The 20311-nt window shown below is 48.4% G+C and overlaps 1 protein-coding gene across 1 annotated transcript in view; it reads left to right on the forward strand.

Moving 5' to 3' along the window:
- Positions 1–19600, forward strand: part of LOC140898819 (antigen WC1.1-like) — a 51945-nt gene extending 32345 nt beyond the window's left edge. Inside the window, exons 7-17 of the mRNA XM_073313282.1 lie at positions 4360–4677; positions 4757–5071; positions 7638–7952; positions 8526–8588; positions 8664–8978; positions 9434–9571; positions 11852–11947; positions 13422–13505; positions 17164–17253; positions 18224–18367; positions 19208–19600. Of these exons, the coding sequence (XP_073169383.1) occupies positions 4360–4677; positions 4757–5071; positions 7638–7952; positions 8526–8588; positions 8664–8978; positions 9434–9571; positions 11852–11947; positions 13422–13505; positions 17164–17253; positions 18224–18367; positions 19208–19356 (2027 nt within the window). The 3' untranslated portion in view covers positions 19357–19600. The remainder of the gene's footprint in view (positions 1–4359; positions 4678–4756; positions 5072–7637; positions 7953–8525; positions 8589–8663; positions 8979–9433; positions 9572–11851; positions 11948–13421; positions 13506–17163; positions 17254–18223; positions 18368–19207) is intronic.
- Positions 19601–20311: the final 711 nt, after the last annotated feature.

Consider the following 20311-nt stretch of genomic DNA (forward strand, 5'->3'; position numbering starts at 1 on the left):
CTCAGGGCCTGATTCTCCAGAGTACTCACCATTTCTGCAGAGTTTTATGTGTTCAGAGTACTCTCCAGACATTAATAAAGCCTCACCAAACTCCAGGGAAGTAGGTGGGGAAGTATTATTATTAGCTCCTGTGGCAGGTTGGATCACGGAAACCCCTTGGGGGCTGCCACCTGATGTGCCAAGACTACTTCTGCCCCTGCTTTCCCTGCCAGCTTAGGACTCCAGCACCCTGTCTCGCTGAGCCAGACATGCCAGTCTGCTCCAGCACAGACCCAGCGTCTGAAACACGTGTCCCAAAGCTGCAGACTTAACTGAAAGCAATTTAAGAAGTGTTCTTGTCTTTAACACTCAGATGCCCAACTCCCAGTGGGGTCCAAACCCCAAATAAATCCATTTTACCTTGTATAAAGCTTATACAGGGTAAACTCATAAATTGTCCGCTCCCATAACACTCAGGGAGAGAGAGATATGCACAGCTGTTTACCACACCCCTGGTATTAATACATACTCTGGGTTAATTAATAAGTAAAATGTGATTTTATTAAATTCAGAAAGTAGGATTTAAGTGGTTCCAAGTAGTAACAGACAGAACAAAGTGAATTACCAAGTAAAATAAAATAAAACACGCAAATCTAAGCCGAATACAGATAAAATCTCACCTTCAGAGATGTTTCAATAAGTTTCTTTCACAGACTGGATGCCTACCTATTCTGGGCACAATCCTTTCCCTGGTACAGCCCTTGTTCCAGCTCAGGTGGTAGCGAGGGGATTTCTCATGATGGCCGCCCCCTTTGTTCTGTTCCACTCACTTATATATCTTTTGCATAAGGTGGGAATCCTTTGTTCCTCTCTGGGTTCCCACCCCTCCTTTTCAATGGAAAAGCACCAGGTTAAAGGTGGATTCGAGTTTAGGTGCCATGATCACATGTCACTGTAAGACTTCATTAGCTGCTTGCTAGTATACAGGAAGACTAAGAAGTAAAACAGAGCCATCTACAGTCGATTGTCCTGGTTAATGGGAGCCATTAAGATTCCAAACCACCATGAATGGCCCACACTGTGCATAACTACAATAGGACCTCAGAGTTATATTTCATATTTCTAGTTTCAGATACACGAGTGATACATTTGTACAAATAGGATGACCACACTAAGTAGATTATAATCTGTGTAATGATACCTTACAAAAGACCTTTTGCATGAAGCATATTTCAGTTACATTATATTCACACTCATCAGCATACTTTCACAAAAGCATACAGAGTACAATGTCACAGCTCCATTTTACAAACGGTAAAACGGAGAGAGAAAAGCAAAGTGACTTGCCCAAGGCCACTCAGTGAGTCAGCAGCGGAGACAGGATAAAACTCAGTGTTTTGACTTGCAGTCCTGTGCTCATTCCACCCGACCTTGCTGCCTGACTGCAGAAGAGCGGAGCAGCCACATCTTGTCTTGAGCCTAGCGGCAGTTGTGAATACTCAATACTTCTGCAAATCAGACCCCATAAAAACTGGCTTCAGAGACCTGCACAGTATCACCTGTGAAGTCTGCAGCAGAGGCAGGAACAGAACTGAGCTTGACTGAATTACGGTCACTGCTCGAAACAAGAGCATCCTAGTTCTTCCTGCACTCCCCTCCTAGTTCTCCACAGGCCTTCCAGTTTCTAAAGTGAATGAGGCAGGGGTCATACAAGCAACAGCCTAATGCTGCACAACCCCGATTTATCCATCCTGGGCACTGAAAGTGGCCAGGGCCCTGTGGGAAAATATTCACGAGAAAATTAATTTTAATGGCCAGCCAACCTGGTTCCCTTGTGGCTAAATGGAGCCCGTCTTATGGGTCTATAGATGCATAGAGTTTTAAGACCCAAAAAGGACATTGTGATCATCTGCTTCTCCTCTCACCATGGGGACCCCTCCTGCTTAATGAAGTTTGAGCTCCCCTCTCTGCCCCATCTTCTCATCCATGTACAGAGTCTCCATAGGGCTTCTTGCCTGGCTGGAACTGGGGTCCTTACAGAGAAACCTACTGCAGAAGCCCTGGATTTCAACCTTCTTCCTAATAATGGGCACATAGCTTCCAGGACTGTCTCCCACAGAGCCCAGAGTCTCTGGTGCTGTTACACACCATGACTAAGCCTATGTGGCCCTGCCCAGAACTCTCAACAGACATCTACTCTCCTCTTTACAACTGATACCTTTGTACCTTGCGGGTAATTCACCTGGCAGTTCTCCTGCTTCTCACAGTGGCTGCTACCGGCATTCCTACCTGAATTCCCTGCAGCCCTGCCCTGCCTCTCCTAACTAGCTACCCAGCCCAGACCCTGGTTCTCGGAGGGAACTCCTCAGCTATTGCTGGAAGGAGAATTCCTTCTAAGGAAAAACACCTGGTCCCTTCCATACGAGCTCCATCTGCCGTGATCCCATCCGGCCTTCCTGCGGAGCTGTGGTACCCAGTTATATCCATGAGCCTCCTTGGAAAGCCCCAGATCTACTCTCTGCCCTCACACTACACTAGCGGCATACCTAGGACAGGAAACTTGGGTGGGCCCCAGCTTTCCGGGGTGGGCAGTGACGCGAGGAGCAGAGGGAGGGGTGCAGGAGGAATCCGGTGCCCTGGGAAGGGGGCAGGAGGAAGGGGGGCCTTCCTCCCTCCACCCCTTCCAGCCGGCCCTACCGCTCAGCAGGCACCCAAAGCTGAAGCTGCCCGGGGCACACAGGCTGCGGGGCGTGCCCAGGGTAACCAGATAGGAAATGTGAAAAATTGGACAAGTGGTGGGAGGTAATAGGCGCCTATATAAGAAAAAGCCCCGAATATCAGGACTGTCCCTAGAAAATCGGGACATCTGGTCACCTAGGCGTGTATTTTGGGCAAAGTGGGGTCCCACTAGGGCTCAAGCTCTGCTCACCCTTCCCGACCCTGGTTCAGTGTCCGTCAGCCCAGCCACGTCCCTTTCCTGCCGGTGCCGGGAGCTGCTGCCCCGGTCTCCGGCCCCAGCACTAGCCCCACCCAGACCTGCCCTCACGAGGCACACCCCCCGCGGGGCTAGTGCTGGGGTCAGAGACCAGGGAAGCAGCGCACGGCGCCAACAGGAGAAAGATGCGGCCAGACTGACGGACACCGAGCTGGGGGTGGGAGTCCCAGCCTGTGGATTCGGGGGCTCCAGCCCTGATTTGGGTGGGCCTGGATGATCACTGGGTAGGCCACAGCCCACCCGTGGCTACACCCCTGCACTACACTAGCTGCATGCAGGCAGTCTCCTGGTCCAGTCTTAGGGTGAACTCCTGGCTCCGCTGAAGTCAATGGAGGTTTTACCATTGCCGTCAGTGGGGCCAGGATTTCACTCTTACCCTTGAAATGTTATTTGGCTACCAAGATCCTTGAGCTGTTTGGATCCAGTGCGCACACACTGCACCCGTCAGGTCGCCATACTAGTACATACTGTACCCGGCACAGCCAGTGGGTGTGCCCTGCACTGACTCTGCTGTTGTCTTTTAACATGGTCAGTCTCTCCTGGCTGCACCTGGCTCTGAACTCGGGGAGTAATTCCTAACTTACCACCTTGTAATCAGAGTCTCTGGTTCTGAGACACATGCAAAGACTGAGATTCACATCCCAAGGGAGTCACAATATTCACCAACAAAGCATGCCCCCTTCCCCGCCCCACACATAACCTGCTTCTTGTGCTATGAATTGATCAGCTGGAATCTCACGTTAGACTCAGAGATGACACCACATTTCAGGGGACAGCTCCAGTCAGAACCACCAGTGCCAGGAACTATCTAACACTAGGAGCTCCTGCACTGGATCCACGTGAACCAAGAAAGTTGCCACCTGCTGAGTAAGGATCAGGGGGAACTAAGGGAATTTACTAACAATAACCTGTTCCTGACCACCATGAACCCTGCTCTTCCATTGGCCAAACTTCCTCAACGCAAACTTGCCTAAATCATTCACGACCCACCTGCTAAGTGCTTGTGCAGACACCGTTCACTGGCTTCCAGGCATTTCAGCCTGGATAAAGTGACTACAAACCTCAGCAGCCATTCCACCACCACACACAGAGACTATTTTCCCAATCAGTAATCTGCAGGAATTCCCTCGCTCACTCATTTAGAAAGTCCGTTGGCAAGCCCTTGTGTCAAGCTCAGAGTTTTAAAATCATTGCAGCACCTTCCACTTTTCGATTCACAGGAATAAGTGTCTTCTGACAGAGGTTGTTCCCTTCAACACTGTGACACACTCTGATCAGTGGCTTATACCTTCTTATTGAGAAATAGTCCAAAATTTCATGTGCAGTATTTCTAGTGTATAAGAAAGAGTGTTATTCACTGTATTTCCCATCTCTCCTGAGCCCAGGTCACTCTGAATCACTCAGACTGCTGAACGGAGAGAGCCGGTGTGATGGGAGAGTTGAGATTTCCCTCCGTGGTGTGTGGGGCAGAGTGCTGGATGACCAGTGGGACATGGACGATGCCAGCGTGGTGTGCAGGGAGCTCCAGTGCGGAGTCGCTGAGAAAGCTTTTATCCCCCCGAAGTCTGAGAATGGAACGGGCCCCGTGGGGCTGAGAAGGGTCCAGTGTGCAGGAAATGAGACTCATCTGACTCTCTGTGACATCTCCACGTCTGAGACAGCCCAGGCAGGAATTGCTGAGGATGTTGGTGTCCTTTGCTCAGGTGATTCATTTCCAAATCTCACAAACATTTTCTGTTCAGTAGGAAAATACATATTAACAGCTGCGATCTATCCCTGCAGGGAGCTGGCGGATCAGACTGGTGAATGGGACAGGTCGCTGTGCCGGGAGAGTGGAGATTTATTACAATGGCAGCTGGGGGACAGTCTGTGATGATTCCTGGGATCTGTCAGACTCCGATGTCGTTTGCAAACAACTGGGATGTGGACGTGCCATCAGTGCAACTGTCTCTGCTCGTTATGGGCAAGGATCCGGGCAGATCTGGCTGGACGATGTGAACTGCTCTGGGAACGAATCCGATCTCTGGGCGTGTCCTTCCGGGGGCTGGGGCCAGCACAACTGCAGACACAAAGAGGACGCGGGAGTTCTCTGCTCAGGTCTGTTCTGGGAATGCTCACATGAGCCTGGTTACCAGGGGATTAAATGGAGGGGGCAGATGTTTAAGGAGATTGCTGAGACAGACACTGTCACTGACTGTCTCTGCCTCCCTTTCCCTTCTGTAACTGCCTACCAGGATCACCATTAGAAAGTCCTCAGCTCCCACAGAGAGGTGTTGGAGATATTGCAAGATTTCCCTTAGAATGCTAGAAGGCTGCATCTCAGGTATTTCAAGGAGATTGTATCATGGAAAGCAGTGACTGAAAAGGATGTAGGGTCCTAGTGGAGAAATAACTGAACATGAGCTCCCAGTGCCGTGTGTGGCAAAACGGGCTAATGCGAACCTTGGATCTATAAACAGGGGAGTAGTGAGTAGGAGTGTGGACTAAATTTTACTGTTGTACATGATGCTGGTGAGACAGATACTGGAATACTGTGTCCAGTTCTTATGTCCACAAAAATTGGAGCAGAGAAGAGCCACAAAAGTGATCTGATGAATAAAAGCCTTACGATGAGAGATTTCAGATGCTGAATCTGTTTAGCTTATCAAAACGATCAAGAGGTAACTTGATTACAGGGCATAAGTCCCTTCACAAGGAGAACATACCACTTCCTAAAGGGCTCTTTAATCTAATGCAGAAAGGCAGAACAAGAGTCGATGGCTAGAAGCTGAAACCAGACAAATTCAGATCAGAAATAAGGCCCAGGTTTTTAACAGGGAGGATGATTAACCATCGGAACTAACTACCAGGGAAATGGTGCATTCTACATCTCTTGAAGTCTTCCTGTCTAGACTGGATGCCTTTCTGGAAGCTATGCTTACGTCAAACTCAAGTTATTAGGCTCTATGCAGCTGTTTTACAGAAGGTCAGACTATTTGATCTCATGATCCCTGTCACACTGTCTGGAGCGGCTCACGGCACTGAGTGCCCACCTCAGGGCAGATGGTGAGAAACAAGGCAATACCCCAAACTGCTGATGTGTTCTATAAGTAGATTTCACCAAGCCTGTAACAGATGTGAACTCCTGAACCAATGTTCCCTCTAATTTTTACATCCATGTGCGGATGAATTTTGTTCTGTGCACCAGTCTAGAGGTGATGTGTGGTGGAGTTGGAGCTGAGGGGTTCAGAGTGTGGGAGGCAACTCAGGGCTGGGGCAGAGGGTGCACAGGGTGAGGGCTCTGACTGGGGGTGCGAGCTCTGGGGTGGGGCCAGGAATGAGGGGTTTGTAGTTCTGGCTGCCCTGGGGCTGCAGCGGGAAGAGAGGACTCCCCCAAGGCCTCTCTTGCTTCAGCAGCCTGGGGCCAGGGGAGAGGCACGTCTCCCCACTGCGGCAGCTCCAGGGCTGAGGAAGAGGTGCTTCTCCACTCTAGGCCCCTGTGGCTGCATGCCTATGCAGCCTTTGATAGCCTTCTGTGCGTCCACATGGCCACGCAGCTTAGAGGGAACTTAGTCCTGGATCACTGTATCTATCTTGCCATGGAATCACAGACCGTCCCCTTAGACTCTCCAGTCTATTGTCACCCAAACAAACTGGACTTAGGGATAAGTGGTCACTTACACCAAAAATCACATCACATTCAGGTTTCTTCCAATCCCAAGAGACCAGCCACTTACTCAGATCACTTGGTACCCTGAATCTTACACCAAAGACAATGCCTGTAGCCAATCCTGTAATAAACTATATACAGGTTTATTCATTAGGAAAAAGAAATAAAATGGCTGTTTACACGGTTAAAGCAAGCAATCGTCTACACACAAATGAGTTACGATTTATATCCTCGGAGTGACAGAGTTGTAGTGATCTGTCAAGTCCAAATGTCCTTCAGCGCTGATCCAAGGGTAACCCCTTGGGGTCTCGGGCTTCAGTTTGGATTCTTTAGCCCTGTCAAATTCAAACAGCCAAAAAGATGAAAAATCTTCCCGTCTATTATTTTTATTTCCCTCTTCTAGCCTTCAAATCAATGGGATAAGACCTTCTGCATGTACTACATGCAGGGGATGGGCGGCAGGGATCATTCCCGTGCCTGAGTTCACAAGTTCAGAGCAAACATTTTCAGTTATAAAGCAAAACTTACATATGTTCTTGTTGCATGGACCACAGACATTACAAGTGAGATTAATGCCTGCAGCAACTAACCAGCATTTCATAAAGTCTAAACACTCAATACATTCTTTCAAGACTAATACCTGTTTTCAGCAAAACTAACACACATGTGACCCTTCCTGGTCTCCAGCTACGAGATTGTAAGTTTTCAGCCAAGGCCTGCAGCCTGGGCAAGAGCTGGCATCTGGCCTGCCAATGTCACAATCCTTCCCAGCCTTTATCTATTACAATCTGTATGTAGCCGCTGGTAAATGGTGGCCTTCCAGAGATGCCCACTGTATTTCGAAGGGGCCTGTGGTGTCTAAAAGAGTCTCTTACTCTTGGAGTGGTTCTCTAGCCGTTGCTCCTGCAGAATGATGCACAGGATCGTTAGCAATCGCTGGGATTTCACTCTTCAAACCCCAGTTCATTTCAGAATCAAATGATTTAAATTCCCTTTTTTTGCATTTTCTTCTAGAGTTCACAGATCTGAGGCTGGTGAGCGACAGTGACTGTGCAGGGCGGCTGGAGGTTTTCTACAATGGGACGTGGGGCAGTGTTTGCTCCAATCAGATGTCTGGAGTCACCCCAGCAATTGTCTGCAAACAGCTGAACTGTGGGGACGGAGGGCAGATTGCAAGAGACTTTGAATATGGACCAGGTTCTGGTCCCACGTGGCTGGACCACGTTGCATGCAGTGAGCAGCACAGCTCCCTCTGGCAGTGCCCGTCAGAACCCTGGGATCCAAAGTCATGTGATAACCGAGCAGAAGAGACCCATATTTCTTGTACTGGTAATTCTGAAACTACCTGCATGCGGGCGTGCAAACCCACATGTAAACGATGAGTTTAATTAATTGAAAGGTTAGGATAGAACTTTTGTTGTTGTTCACATCTCAGTGTAGGCAGATTTAAATTCTCAACACAAGATACAAACATATTTTCATGATGTTTTATAGGAACAATCATTTGTCTGATTAACAACAAACATGGAAGTTAATCAATTAATCTTAAAAGAGACCGGTGTTAGACACTGCGATAAGGTAGTCTGAGAGCCAAGAAAAGCCTCTCCCTAGAGACCATCATGAGGCAGCTCTGTGGTTATTAATCCTTTTGGGATGAACACTCAGAGGTGGGCCAAGGCTGTGCAATTTGGGTCAGAACTGGAATCCCCCACAAGTCTGGGTGCATGTCGGCCTGTGTGTCTGAGTAACAGCTGAATAGCAAATTAATTAAGTATTAAATGACCCAGAGTTCACATTTCAGTTCCCACAGTGCTGAAATTAGGGGTTTAAAATACAGATAAATTCTACTCCCACATCACAGACACAACCCAGTGCATTCACCTCAGCTTTTTCTCTCCATAGGAAAAAAACCAAAACCAACTCAGACCCTGTTTGCCGAATGCCCGAACTCTCCCAGCTGCACAGGTATCTCTGCTTCTCACTGTCTCCCTCTTGGTCCCTAAGTTGTCCCAGTAACATGTGAGGTTTCTGCATTTCTAGACCAGGAGAAATTACGCATCGTGGGAGGAGAGGACAGGTGCTCGGGGAGAGTGGAGGTTTGGTACCGTGGCTTCTGGGGAACAGTTTGTGATGACTTCTGGGACATGGCGGATGCTAACGTTGTGTGTAAACAACTGGGCTGTGGATCTGCTCTATCTGCCCTGGGCGAGGCTGCATTCGGCGAGGGGACTGGTCCCATCTGGGTGGAGACGTTGAATTGCAGAGGGACAGAGTCATCTCTCTGGGACTGTCCTGCCAAGCCCTGGGGTGAGAGCAACTGTGGTCATAAGGAAGATGCTGCCGTGAATTGCTCAGGTGAGTGACAGGAGATGTTTCTGCTACATGCTGTAATATTCAGGGAAAAGGATGGTTTAGCCCACCCATCCCCTTTGGTCCCAGACCAGGCCCTCCCATCTCCTGTGTGCTGGAGCATCCTGGATGTTGAGGGGTGGAACCTTTGTGGGGTCAGACTGGCTCAGGCACCAGCCCACATAGCCCCTGCATCCATCACAGGCCCCACTGTGCTGGTTTGTTATGAGAGTCCTCATTGCTGCACAGAGCACAAGGGACTTGGGCCCTAAATCACTAACAAACAGGCCCTGTGCTGCTGTGAGGGAGTCTGTGGAGGTGACAGCTGGAGACAACCAGGGACTCTCAGAGGTGAGGATCCTCCCGGGAACAAACAAGTCACCTCCCACATGCTACAGGTTCGTGGGCTTCCACGACTCTCACAGGCTAATCTCTCATGTCGCATGTTCATTTCCATCCAGCTCCCCCGCGCCGCCCTCCGACCGACAGTGGGAGAGTCACGGTGCCCGTGGTCATCTGCATTATCCTGGGGGCCCTGCTCTGCCTGGTCTTAATCATCCTGGGGGCGCAGGTGCGAAGTGCCAGGGCACAGCTCAGAGGTGGGTCCTGATTGGTGTCACTGTGTGAAATGCTTCTGCAGTAGCAGGGCGGCTGCAGGGTGTCAGGGTGAGGGACGATACCAGGCTGGGTGGGGTGGCCAAGGGTGCCTGTTAACGCCTCTCTCTTTTACTATTTCATTAACTGTCTGGCAGTGGAACAGCCCAGCCATGAAATCTGGAGATGATACTGGCTAGGGACCTTTACAGTTTCAGAGAAACGGCATCTGTATCCTCACCCGCCCTCACCCTCCGGTGATCCACTCCAGGAGTGTCTACTCAGGCCTCCTGCTGTCACGTGTCTCTGGGTGGGAACCCCCTGTCCCATCTCCTTGCGGCCAGGGGTTTTTAAGACTGCACAGCCCCCTGCCTTCCACTGTGATACCCCCAGCAAACCAGTCTGCCTACAGGCCAGCCCCCATGCTGTGCTTTCTCCCCAAGGGCTATGAGCAGGGCATTGCCAGCAGTTACAAGTTACCACCCAGCTCTCTCTCGGCAGATTACACCTTATTCTGAGGATAAAAGTGTGACAGAGAAAACATTAAAAACAATAAAAATTCCTCCACACTTGCTGAACATACCAGAATTCACCCATCTTCCTCATGGGCAGCCTGGTAGACCAACATCCCTCCAACGATTCAGTGTTGGGATCCCCATGGACAGAAGGTCCTGCCCATTGCAGAATCAAAATGAAGGCCCTGAGTCTTTTTAAACTCAGCCTTTCATATCAGAAGCCCTCCTTTGTCTCTTGGTCTCTGGTAACCCAGTTTGAACCAGTTTGTATAAACCACCCTGAAGGTTTTTACCTTTCTGGAGTTGTTTACAATCTCAGTGATTTACCTTAATCATCCACCCCCCCCACACACACACACTCAGTGTTTTTTCTTCCTGGAGGAGCTGTGGTAACCCTCCGACATGCAGTAGAACATAAACCATTCATAGCTTTAATACAGTGATTCCCAAAGATACTGCCTGGAGCTGCAGTATCTGCCACAGGGAGGGGATCTGAATATCCTGAGGAGAGACATCATGGAAAAGGGACCTAGAGAAATTGGAAATATTGTCAAGGGAAAAAGGTGTATAAAAATAGAGCTGTGGTAAATAGTTGTGAAGAGAGTGATCCAGTAGAAAAGACAATCTTAGGAAGGAAAAGTGTGGGAAAGGAGCATTTTACTGTCTTGTACTCAAAGCTGGCACTTGTAGGGGATTTTCCATCTATAACACACTTTATACAAACATTAGCTACCAGCTCCTTGGCAAGAAGATAGAGGATGGGACTGCCATCAACATACATGTAACAGTCACAACTTTGCAGTAAGACAATGACTATAATCAGATCTCATGCTTCAGGGCTTCAGCCAATCTCCTGCAGGGGTCAGGAAGGAATTCTGGGAAGACCCATCTTTGTGTTTTGTTTTGCTTCGTTTTGTTTCTGGCCCTCCTCTGAAGCATCAGGCATTAGCTACAGAGGAATATGTGTCAGTGAATGGGCTGGAACAGTCCTCTGAGGTGATAGAGAGAAACCTCTTTCGAAGATAGGTGGGTGGTGTGTCTTTTCCACATGTTCAGGGTCAAATCAATTGTCAGATTTGGGGTCAGGAAGAAATTTCCCCCCAGGTCAGATTGGCAAAAAGGGACCTTGGGGGATTTTCCTATTCCTCTGAAACATGGAGCGTGGATCACCTGCCAGGATTATCAAGGCATCTCTCAAGTAATCAGTTCCTTGCCACTGTGGGACCATTGGGCATTGGTGGTACCTTACTCACTCCTGCTTTCTGCCTGTGGCACACAATAGTTTATTCTCCTGAGGACTGAAATGCTTTACTCTAAGTGCATCTTTGGGCTCAAATCTAGGAGTATCTGGGTGAAATGCAGTGGCCTGTATTATACAGGAGGTCAGACTAGATGTTCTAATGGTCCCTTCTCGCCTTAAACTCGATGAAAAAAAAGAGGTTCTCACCATTTTGCAGAGAAACACCTGCGTGGGGGAAGAATTATTTAAGCTGCTCCAAAGGGGAATAGCCAGAAATAATGAGATGAGATTAAAAAACATTTAAGATGAATGTGAGGAATCTTCCTGACAGAGAATTAGCCCTGGGAAGCATCATCAAAGGGCTGTTGTGGAAAGAAACGCTGTCACCTGGCTCATTTAAATTCCAGCACTGGGAATGTGCGGTAGGGTTCAGGCTCACACTGGGTCCATGGGGAGAGGCTGGATGATCCCATAGTATTTGCCATCTCTGGTTTCAATGACCCTGTGCAAACCCTGCCCTTTCTTTTCAGGCTCCAGAAGACCCTTGGATCCCTTCTCTGAGGCCGTGTACGAGGAGATTGATTATAACCTGATGAGAAAAAAGCAGGAGATGTTCAGTCGCTCAGGTCCGTGGGTCTGACTCTTAACAGGGAGCAGCTATCTAATGCCCTGTCCATCTGAGGCCCTGACCCAGAGTTAAATCACTGCAGCTTCCGCCCTGTGAGCTTGTCATTGGAGCTGGGCACAAGTCTCCGTTATGAAATGTTTTGGTGAAAAATGCAGATTCAGAGACACCAAAACATTTCACAAATTCCGGTCAATTTCACCCAATTGTTCCAAATACACACAGAAGGATTCATTTCATTTCGACACTTTCTAAAGAAAACATTTTGTTTTTTTCAATTGGATATTACTTTTCCATTAGAAATTTCCTTTAATATTATCGGAATGAAAACAAATAAACAAAAATTAACAAATGTCCAAAAGAACACCAAATGGTTTCATTCAACCTTAAACTTTTTTTTTTTACTTTTGCATTTCCCAAAAATTGCCAAAAAAAAGTCATTTTGGGCTCAACTCAAAACAATCTTATGTTTTGCTTTTTCCCCGCAATGGTCAGAAAACCAAACCACCTGGTATTTTTACCAAGCTCTAGCTGTGGGAGCTGGGTCTGTGGTGAGACCAGAAGTTACTCATGTAGACTGAGAGAGATGGGTTTCCTTCCCACCGTACACGGAGTGTCCCAGTTCTAGGGACAATTAATTTCCCATCTGCCCGTCCTGCAGCCTTGGCGTGTAACCAGTGAGGGGTCAGGAAAGCGACTGTCTGGCGCAGGCTAAACTATCATTTGAAAACTTCTTTGGAGCACTGGAGCAGGGGATGTTCTTTGCCCCCCTCGCACCGCAGCCACTGGTCTGTTGTGTCAGCTCCCTCCTGCCCCCGGAGCAGAGAGATCAGCCCAGGAGAGCCTCATGAGTTTGAGTCCCAGCCCTTTTATCCTTTGTGCCATTTTGTCTCAATGTCTGATGGGAACATCCTGCCCAAGGGCTCTGCTGTGGTGGAGCTCTGAGAACATGCTCAGGGCATCTCCCAGCATCACTGCCAAGATGGTTACAGTGAATCACAAAAAGAAAAGGGGTGCTTGTGGCACCTTAGAGACGAACAAATTTATGAATCACAGACTCTGCTTTGGGCCTTTCTTGGTTTAATCTGGAAACACCACGGAGAGCTGATCGACTGATTCATGGGGGAGGTGGGTATTTACCCTTAAGAAGGAGGAGTCCCCTCTGTGGCTGAGGAGGCCAGGAGAATTGTGGAACTTCCCTGGACCAGCAGCCAGAGACGGGCCTTTCACTCACCACAGCATCCTTCAGGACAGATTGTATCATCCCCTCAGTCACATTTACCACAATAACATGGAGATTTCTCTTGGGGAGTCTGTGTCAGGCTCTCACTACTCGGAGTTGCTGTGAGTCACCATGTCCTGTAGAGGAAGGTATAGACTGAGACTGGAAATCCTGCTCCAGGCCCCAGATGTGTTCCTAGTCCCACAGTTGTGCTGTTCTCACTGTGATGAATTTCTGTTTCTCGTCTCTCCAGTCTCCTATTCAGATGATTCAGTGACGAAGCTGCAGTATTACACCGGGGACAGCGAGGGGGAAAATGATCCTGGATCAGAACAAGGTAATGGGGGAGGGGCAGACTCAGGCCAAGAGACCCAAATCTGGGCAGAGAAATGAATTTCTATGACACTTTCTGCAATCGCAGCCATTTCCCCTCACACGGTTCCCATTTTACACAGTCGGGTCTGATCCCATTGAACAGGATAGAATCTCAGGATGGGAACATGTGACCATCTCCTGAGCACACACCCCTGGGAGTGGCTCCCAGTGACCTCTCCAGGTGAGGAGCTGGAGGAGACGGGTCAGTCCCTTTGGGTGGAGGCGTCAGTGCCCAGCAGGGCTAGTCTCTTGTCCCCAAGAGAGAGAGGAATCAATCATAGAATCATAGAATATCAGGGTTGGAAGGGACCTCAGGAGGTCATCTAGTCCAACCTCCTGCTCAAAGCAGGACCAATCCTCAACTAAATCATCCCAGCCAGGGCTTTGTCAAGCCTGACCTTAAAAACTTTGAAGGAAGGAGATTCCACCACCTCCCTAGGTAACGCATTCCAGTGTTTCACCACCCTCCTAGTGAAAAAGTTTTTCCTAATATCCAACCTAAACCACCCCCACTGCAACTTGAGACCATTACTCCTTGTTCTGACATCAGCTACCACTGAGAACAGTCTAGATCGATCCTCTTTGGAACCCCCTTTCAGGTAGTTGAAAGCAGCTATCAAATCCCCCGTCATTCTTCTCTTCCGCAGACTAAACAAGCCCAGTTCCCTCAGCCTCTCCTCATAAGTCATGTGTTCCAGTCCCCTAATCATTTTTGTTGCCCTCCTCTGGACTCTTTCCAATTTTTCTACATCCTTCTTGTAGTGTGGGGCCCAAAACTGGACACAGTACTCCAGATGAGGCCTCACCAATGTCGAATAGAGGGGAACAATCACATCTCTTGATCTGCTGGCAATGCCCCTACGTATACATCCCAAAATACCATTGCCTTCTTGGCAACAAGGGCACACTGTTAACTCATATCCAGCTTCTCATCCACTGTAACCCCTAGGTCCTTTTCTGCAGAACTGCTGCTGAGCCATTCGGTCCCTCGTCTGTAGTGGTGCATGGGATTCTTCCGTCCTAAGTGCAGGACTCTGCACTTGTCCTTGTTGAACCTCATCAGATTTCTTTTGGCCCAATCCTCTAATTTGTCTAGGGCCCTCTGTATCCTATCCCTACGCTCCAGCGTATCTACCTCTCCTTCCAGTTTAGTGTCATCTGCAAACTTGCTGAGGGTGCAATCCACACCATCCTCCAGATCATTTATGAAGATATTGAACAAAACCGGCCCCAGGACCGACCCTTGGGGCACTCCACTAGATACCGGCTGCCAACTAGACATGGAGCCATTGATTACTACCCGTTGAGCCCAACAATCTAGCCAACTTTCTATCCACCTTATAGTCCATTCATCCAGCCCATACTTCTTTAACTTGCTGGCAAGAATACTGTGGGAGACCGTGTCAAAAGCTTTGCTAAAGTCAAGGAACAACACGTCCACTGCTTTCCCCTCATCCACAGAGCCAGTTATCTCATCATACAAGGCAATTCGATTAGTCAGGCCTGACTTGCCCTTGGTGAATCCATGCTGACTCTTCCTGATCAATTTCCTCTCCTCTAAGTGCTTCAGAATTGATTCCTTGAGGACCTGCTCCATGATTTTTCCAGGGACAGAGGTGAGGCTGTCTGGCCTGTAGTTAGTTCCCAGGATCCTCCTTCTTCCCTTTTTTAAAGATGGGCACTACATTAGCCTTTTTCCAGTCGTCCGGGACTTCCCCCGATCGCCATGAGTTTTCAAAGAGAATGGCCAATGGCTCTGCAATCACATCTGCCAACTCCTTTAGCACTCTCGGATGCAGTGGATACTTGTGCTCATCCAGCTTTTCTAAATAGTTCCGAACCACTTCTTTCTCCACAGAGGGCTGGTCACCTCCTCCCCATGCTATGCTGCCCAGTGCAGTAGTCTGGGAGCTGACCTTGTTCGTGAAGACAGAGGCAAAAAAAGCATTGAGTACATTAGCTTTTTCCACATCCTCTGTCACTAGGTTGCCTCCCTCATTCAGTAAGGGGCCCACACTTTCCTTGACTTTCTTCTTGTTGCTAACATACCTGAAGAAATCCTTCTTGTTACTCTTAACATCTCTTGCTAGCTGTAACTCCAGGTGTGATTTGGCCTTCCTGATTTCACTCCTGCATCCCCGAGCAATGATTTTATACTCTTCCCTGGTCATTTGTCCAATCTTCCACTTCTTGTAAGCTTCTTTTTTCTGTTTAAGATCAGCAAGGATTTCACTGTTAAGCCAAGCTGGTCGCCTGCCATATTTACTATTCTTTCGACACATCGGGATGGTTTGTCCCTGTAACCTCAGGAGGATTCTTTAAAATACAACCAGCTCTCCTGGACTCCTTTCCCCCTCATGTTATTCTCCCAGGGGATCCTGCCCATCAGTTCCCGGAGGGAGTCAAAGTCTGCTTTTCTGAAGTCCAGGGTCCGTATTCTGCTGCTCTCCTTTCTTCCCTGTGTCAGGATCCTGAACTTGACCATCTCATGGTCACTGCCTCCCAGGTTCCCATCCACTTTTGCTTCCCCTACTAATTCTTCCCAGTTTGTGAGCAGCAGGTCAAGAAGAGCTCTGCCCCTAGTTGGTTCCTCCAGCACTTGCACCAGGAAATTGTCCCCTCCCCTTTCCAAAAATTTCCTGGATTGTCTGTGCACCGCTATATTGCTCTCCCAGCAGAGATCAGGGTGATTGAAGTCTCCCATGAGAACCAGGGCCTGTGATCTAGTAACTTCCGTGAGTTGCCGAAAGAAAGCCTCGTCCACCTCATCCCCCTGGTCCGGTGGTCTATAGCAGATTCCCACCACGACATCACCCTTGTTGCTCACATAAGATTGTCCTATGTTATAATTACAGATGGGCTCAGCCCAACTCACTGATCCAAACCCACCAGAACTTTGTGGGAGGGGGGATTTGCAGATTCTGACCCCAGCTTCGGATCTCAGTTTTGGGGCTGGCACCTGTCGCTGAAGCAAAATCCTGGACCTGAACTTCCCGGCCTGGCCCCATCTCTAATTATAAACAGGGCGGCATTTCTACCCCAGCTGCTCTCAAAAGAGTCCATGATTTCGGCCCTGTGGGAGTTTAACCTGCGGCTGGGTGGGGGAGACACTGAGCAGATGAGCCAGTTCTGCTGAGAAGCTGGAGCGCTGCCAAGCTGAGCCCTGGGCTGCCTGAAAGGCTAATGGAGAGCAGGAGCTCACAAAGGATCAGGCCAGTGATCTCCCAGTGGAAGCTTTAATTCCTACAGAGGGGAGGTTCCCCCTCCCCAGTGAAACAGGAAAATTCAAACCTGTCTGCAGAGATCAGCTGGATTCACACAGGCAGGCTCTGGCCTGGCAGTGCCCGTGTTCCAACCTGTTATCTCAGCACAACCCAGATCCTGCTCCCACTGAAATATATAAAAGAGCTGCTGTTGGATTCTGCAGGGACAGGATTGGCCCCTTGTTATTTCTGGGACTCCTGTTTTACTGTAGTTCTCTGACTTGTGCCCTTCTCAGCATGGGCCCCCTGCAACTTCCCCTCTCATGTGCCATGATACACAGCTCTAGTTAGAAGGGCCACCTGCACTGAAGAGACGCTGCTGGTGCCATGGGCTGAGTGTGGTGTTTGCTGTTCCAGAGGGAGTTTCCCCAGGGGGGTCTCAGTTGGATTACGATAATGTGGAGGAGCCTGTCTTGAATGACGTCCCCCAGACTCCAGATGGCCAAGGTGAGCAGTGAATCCACCTCTTGGAAGCAACGTTACCATGACGAAAAACTAACTATATTTCCCAGTAGGGACAATAGTGGTTTGTTAAGAAAACCAGGAAGTTCACCCACCAGTATTGTCTATTGGCATAATGCTGGGGGCGCTGACCAGATGCATGACAAGAGCTGTGTGGAGGCCCAGGGGTAGGGAAGCATGTGATATCCTAGGTCATGACAGAGACCCATTGCAGGGATGGAAGGAGCAGTTCGCTCAGCAGCTGTCCATGCTGTACTTGACTCAGGTCACTGCCTTGTGACCCTCACTGCCAGGAGCACGAGGGTTCCTCACTATTTATAAAGACAACCCAAATCAGAGATCTCTACAGTACAGCAATGTTCCCTGCAAGCCTTTCCTGGCATGCAGCTATTGCAGCTTATATACATCTGTGTCAGACACGCTGGGACAGGGGGTGGGTGGGACATGGAGATTTTAAACCCAAGGGCCCATGTCCCACCCTTATTAGCTGGCTCAGCTCCCAGTGGTGTCAGTACGTTGGAGACTGATGGCAGTTTATGGGGTAAACTTTATCAGGAGAACGCATTGAAAAGACATTTTTAAGATAATGTCAAGTTTAGGAAGCCGGGAACAAATTCTGGGCAATTCCAAGTCATTTACATTTGTAATTATTATAATAGCATGCCTTGTGGAGCAATGCCTCTAGATCCCAGTCACCTCTTTCTATAACTCCCCCTCTGCCTCGTCATGTGGAAGCTCTAGGATCCACTCAACCAGCAATTGAAATGTATCCGATAAATGTGATACGTGAAATCCCCCAGTCTAAGGGTTCCAGAGGAAGGCTCCTCTTCCCATCCTGAGGGTGGAAGTGCTGAGAGATCCGCAGGGACCAGTGAGGCTGGTGCATCTGTCACTTGTAGTTTATTTCTATCTTCACTGTGACTATTCTCTTAATTACTTCACATCTTCACGTCAGATGCCCCTGCGCTGCCTGGAGATGTCCCAGGGGATGGTTATGATGATGCCAGAGAAGTGTCTGACCCTGAAGGTGACACTGGCTTGGGGCAGAATGAGGAGGAAGGCACTGAGGCGTGTGAGAGGAACGGGGATTCACAAGGAGGTGAGTTTGCACTTCACACTGTCTCTGCAGAGTGGGAGGGCTGGAAATGTGAGGTACGCAGCAAGGGAACAAACCCGGCCAACCCAGTGCCTGTGAGAAAAACTCTCCTTCTCTCTTCTTTTCATTCCCTCAAAGCAGAGGCTTCAGTGCCTGCAATGGTGACAGGAAAAGTGGGGTCCTTGCTGAATGATATTTCATGGTCAAACCAGAAAGATCCCTCAATCCCTAGGTTCAAATCCTTGTGTGGCTGCCACACCCTGGATTACTGGATTGCGACCAATTTACTGTGCGTGTATCTTTTGGGCAGAATTTTATAAACCAAAGTCCTGTTAATGCTGCGCAAATATTAAAGAGCTTGTGACGCTTCCTGTAAAAGTTGGGCATTTGCCCATTATTCTTGGCCAATATCTCTCCCCCCTCCCCATTGTGTCCTCAGCAGAGACACCACCAGCCACCCCAGAGGAGGTGCAGTGGTGATGAAATGTGCATTGCTTCGTACTTGATCAGAATTATGTGTTCATGTTTGTTGTTAAGGCAGAGTGAATTATACAATGTCCTTAACTAAGAGCTCCTTGCTCGTAAGTGATTGGGTTTTGTACATGAAGTGACAGGTAAATACAGTTGTCACTTGGCACCTTTAAATGGTCTGGAAACTAAGGGTTTTACTTCCAGAATACGTACAGAGGTGATGGATTAAAACTTGTCATGGACCCAATCAGAAGAACGAAGAGGGAACATTTTCTAACCCAGACTGCAGAGTGCGCTCCACCCTTGCAATGCAGCCAGACCTCGCTATAAAATGGATCCACTGACTGTATGTGTCTCCCTTGGTGTTTTCAGTTTGGAATCTGCACTCACTAAGGAATGAAGGTGTTTCTGGGATGGAGAAGGAAACCCTGTTCCTGCCCCCTGGAGACACAACTTACGATGATGTGGGACATGGTGACTCTGGGAGATCAGTATCAGAACAATGTGATTGGACAAAATAACCTTGTGATGATGTAAAAGCTTTGCCTTTTTCTCTGAGAAATGTTTCCTTTGGCATGATGCCCAGAGACAGACCCTGCCTGGTAGATAGACAAAGCAAGTGTCTTTTTTAGAATTTGTGAGAAGTTGCAGGAAATTCAACGGCGAGTGGGAAAAGATTCACAAATTTCCTCTGTATAACTTCCCACTGATTGGCCAGGATGGACTTTTCCTGCTTTTTTATCCCTGTAATTTCTTCAGCTTCATTTTGTGCCTTTTTCTTATTAAATCCTTTCTGAAATTCTTCCCCATAGTGGAAGTTTTTCTTGCCAGATGAATTGTGCAGTTTCCAGTGTTCATGATGGGGAGAGGCTGAGATTGAACAAACCAAGAGACAAGGGTGGGCCACCACTGGGTATGGCCGGCTGTTTGATGGGAGGTGAGTTTACACTGAATGTTCCGTCAGGCATGTGGTAAAAGTGAGAAACCAGCAAGAGAACATTCTGAGATAAGCAACAAGGTTGTTCCTAAACTGAATTCAGATTTGAAACTTTCATTGAATCCAAGGAGATAAATGGGAAATGCTCCTTGGATAATTCACACCTGAAATTAAACAAATGGTGAAAAGAATTCCCCATTAGCGATAAATACAGAGGATGAATAGTTCTGCTCTGATGATAAATGAATTTTATAGACAATAGTGACAAGGGGAAGGTTAATCAGAGTCTGGATTTCCACTGAACCAATAAGACTACAACAAGTAACAAGTCACTGAGTTCTCACTGGAAACCCCATTAAAACTAATCATCTTCGCACAGTGGCATGTTCATTTCCATGACAATCTACAAATACAGTTTACAATCAATGCTGAGCTGAGTACTGACCAGTGCAGAAGCCAAAGTGTTCAAATTAATCCTCAGTGAAGTAAATACCAGAATGCTTGCAGAGTACATCGCTATTTCACAGAGGTGTCTGTCT

This window comes from Lepidochelys kempii, chromosome 1 (genome assembly GCF_965140265.1).
Source record: "Lepidochelys kempii isolate rLepKem1 chromosome 1, rLepKem1.hap2, whole genome shotgun sequence".
Lineage (NCBI taxonomy): Eukaryota > Metazoa > Chordata > Testudines > Cheloniidae > Lepidochelys > Lepidochelys kempii.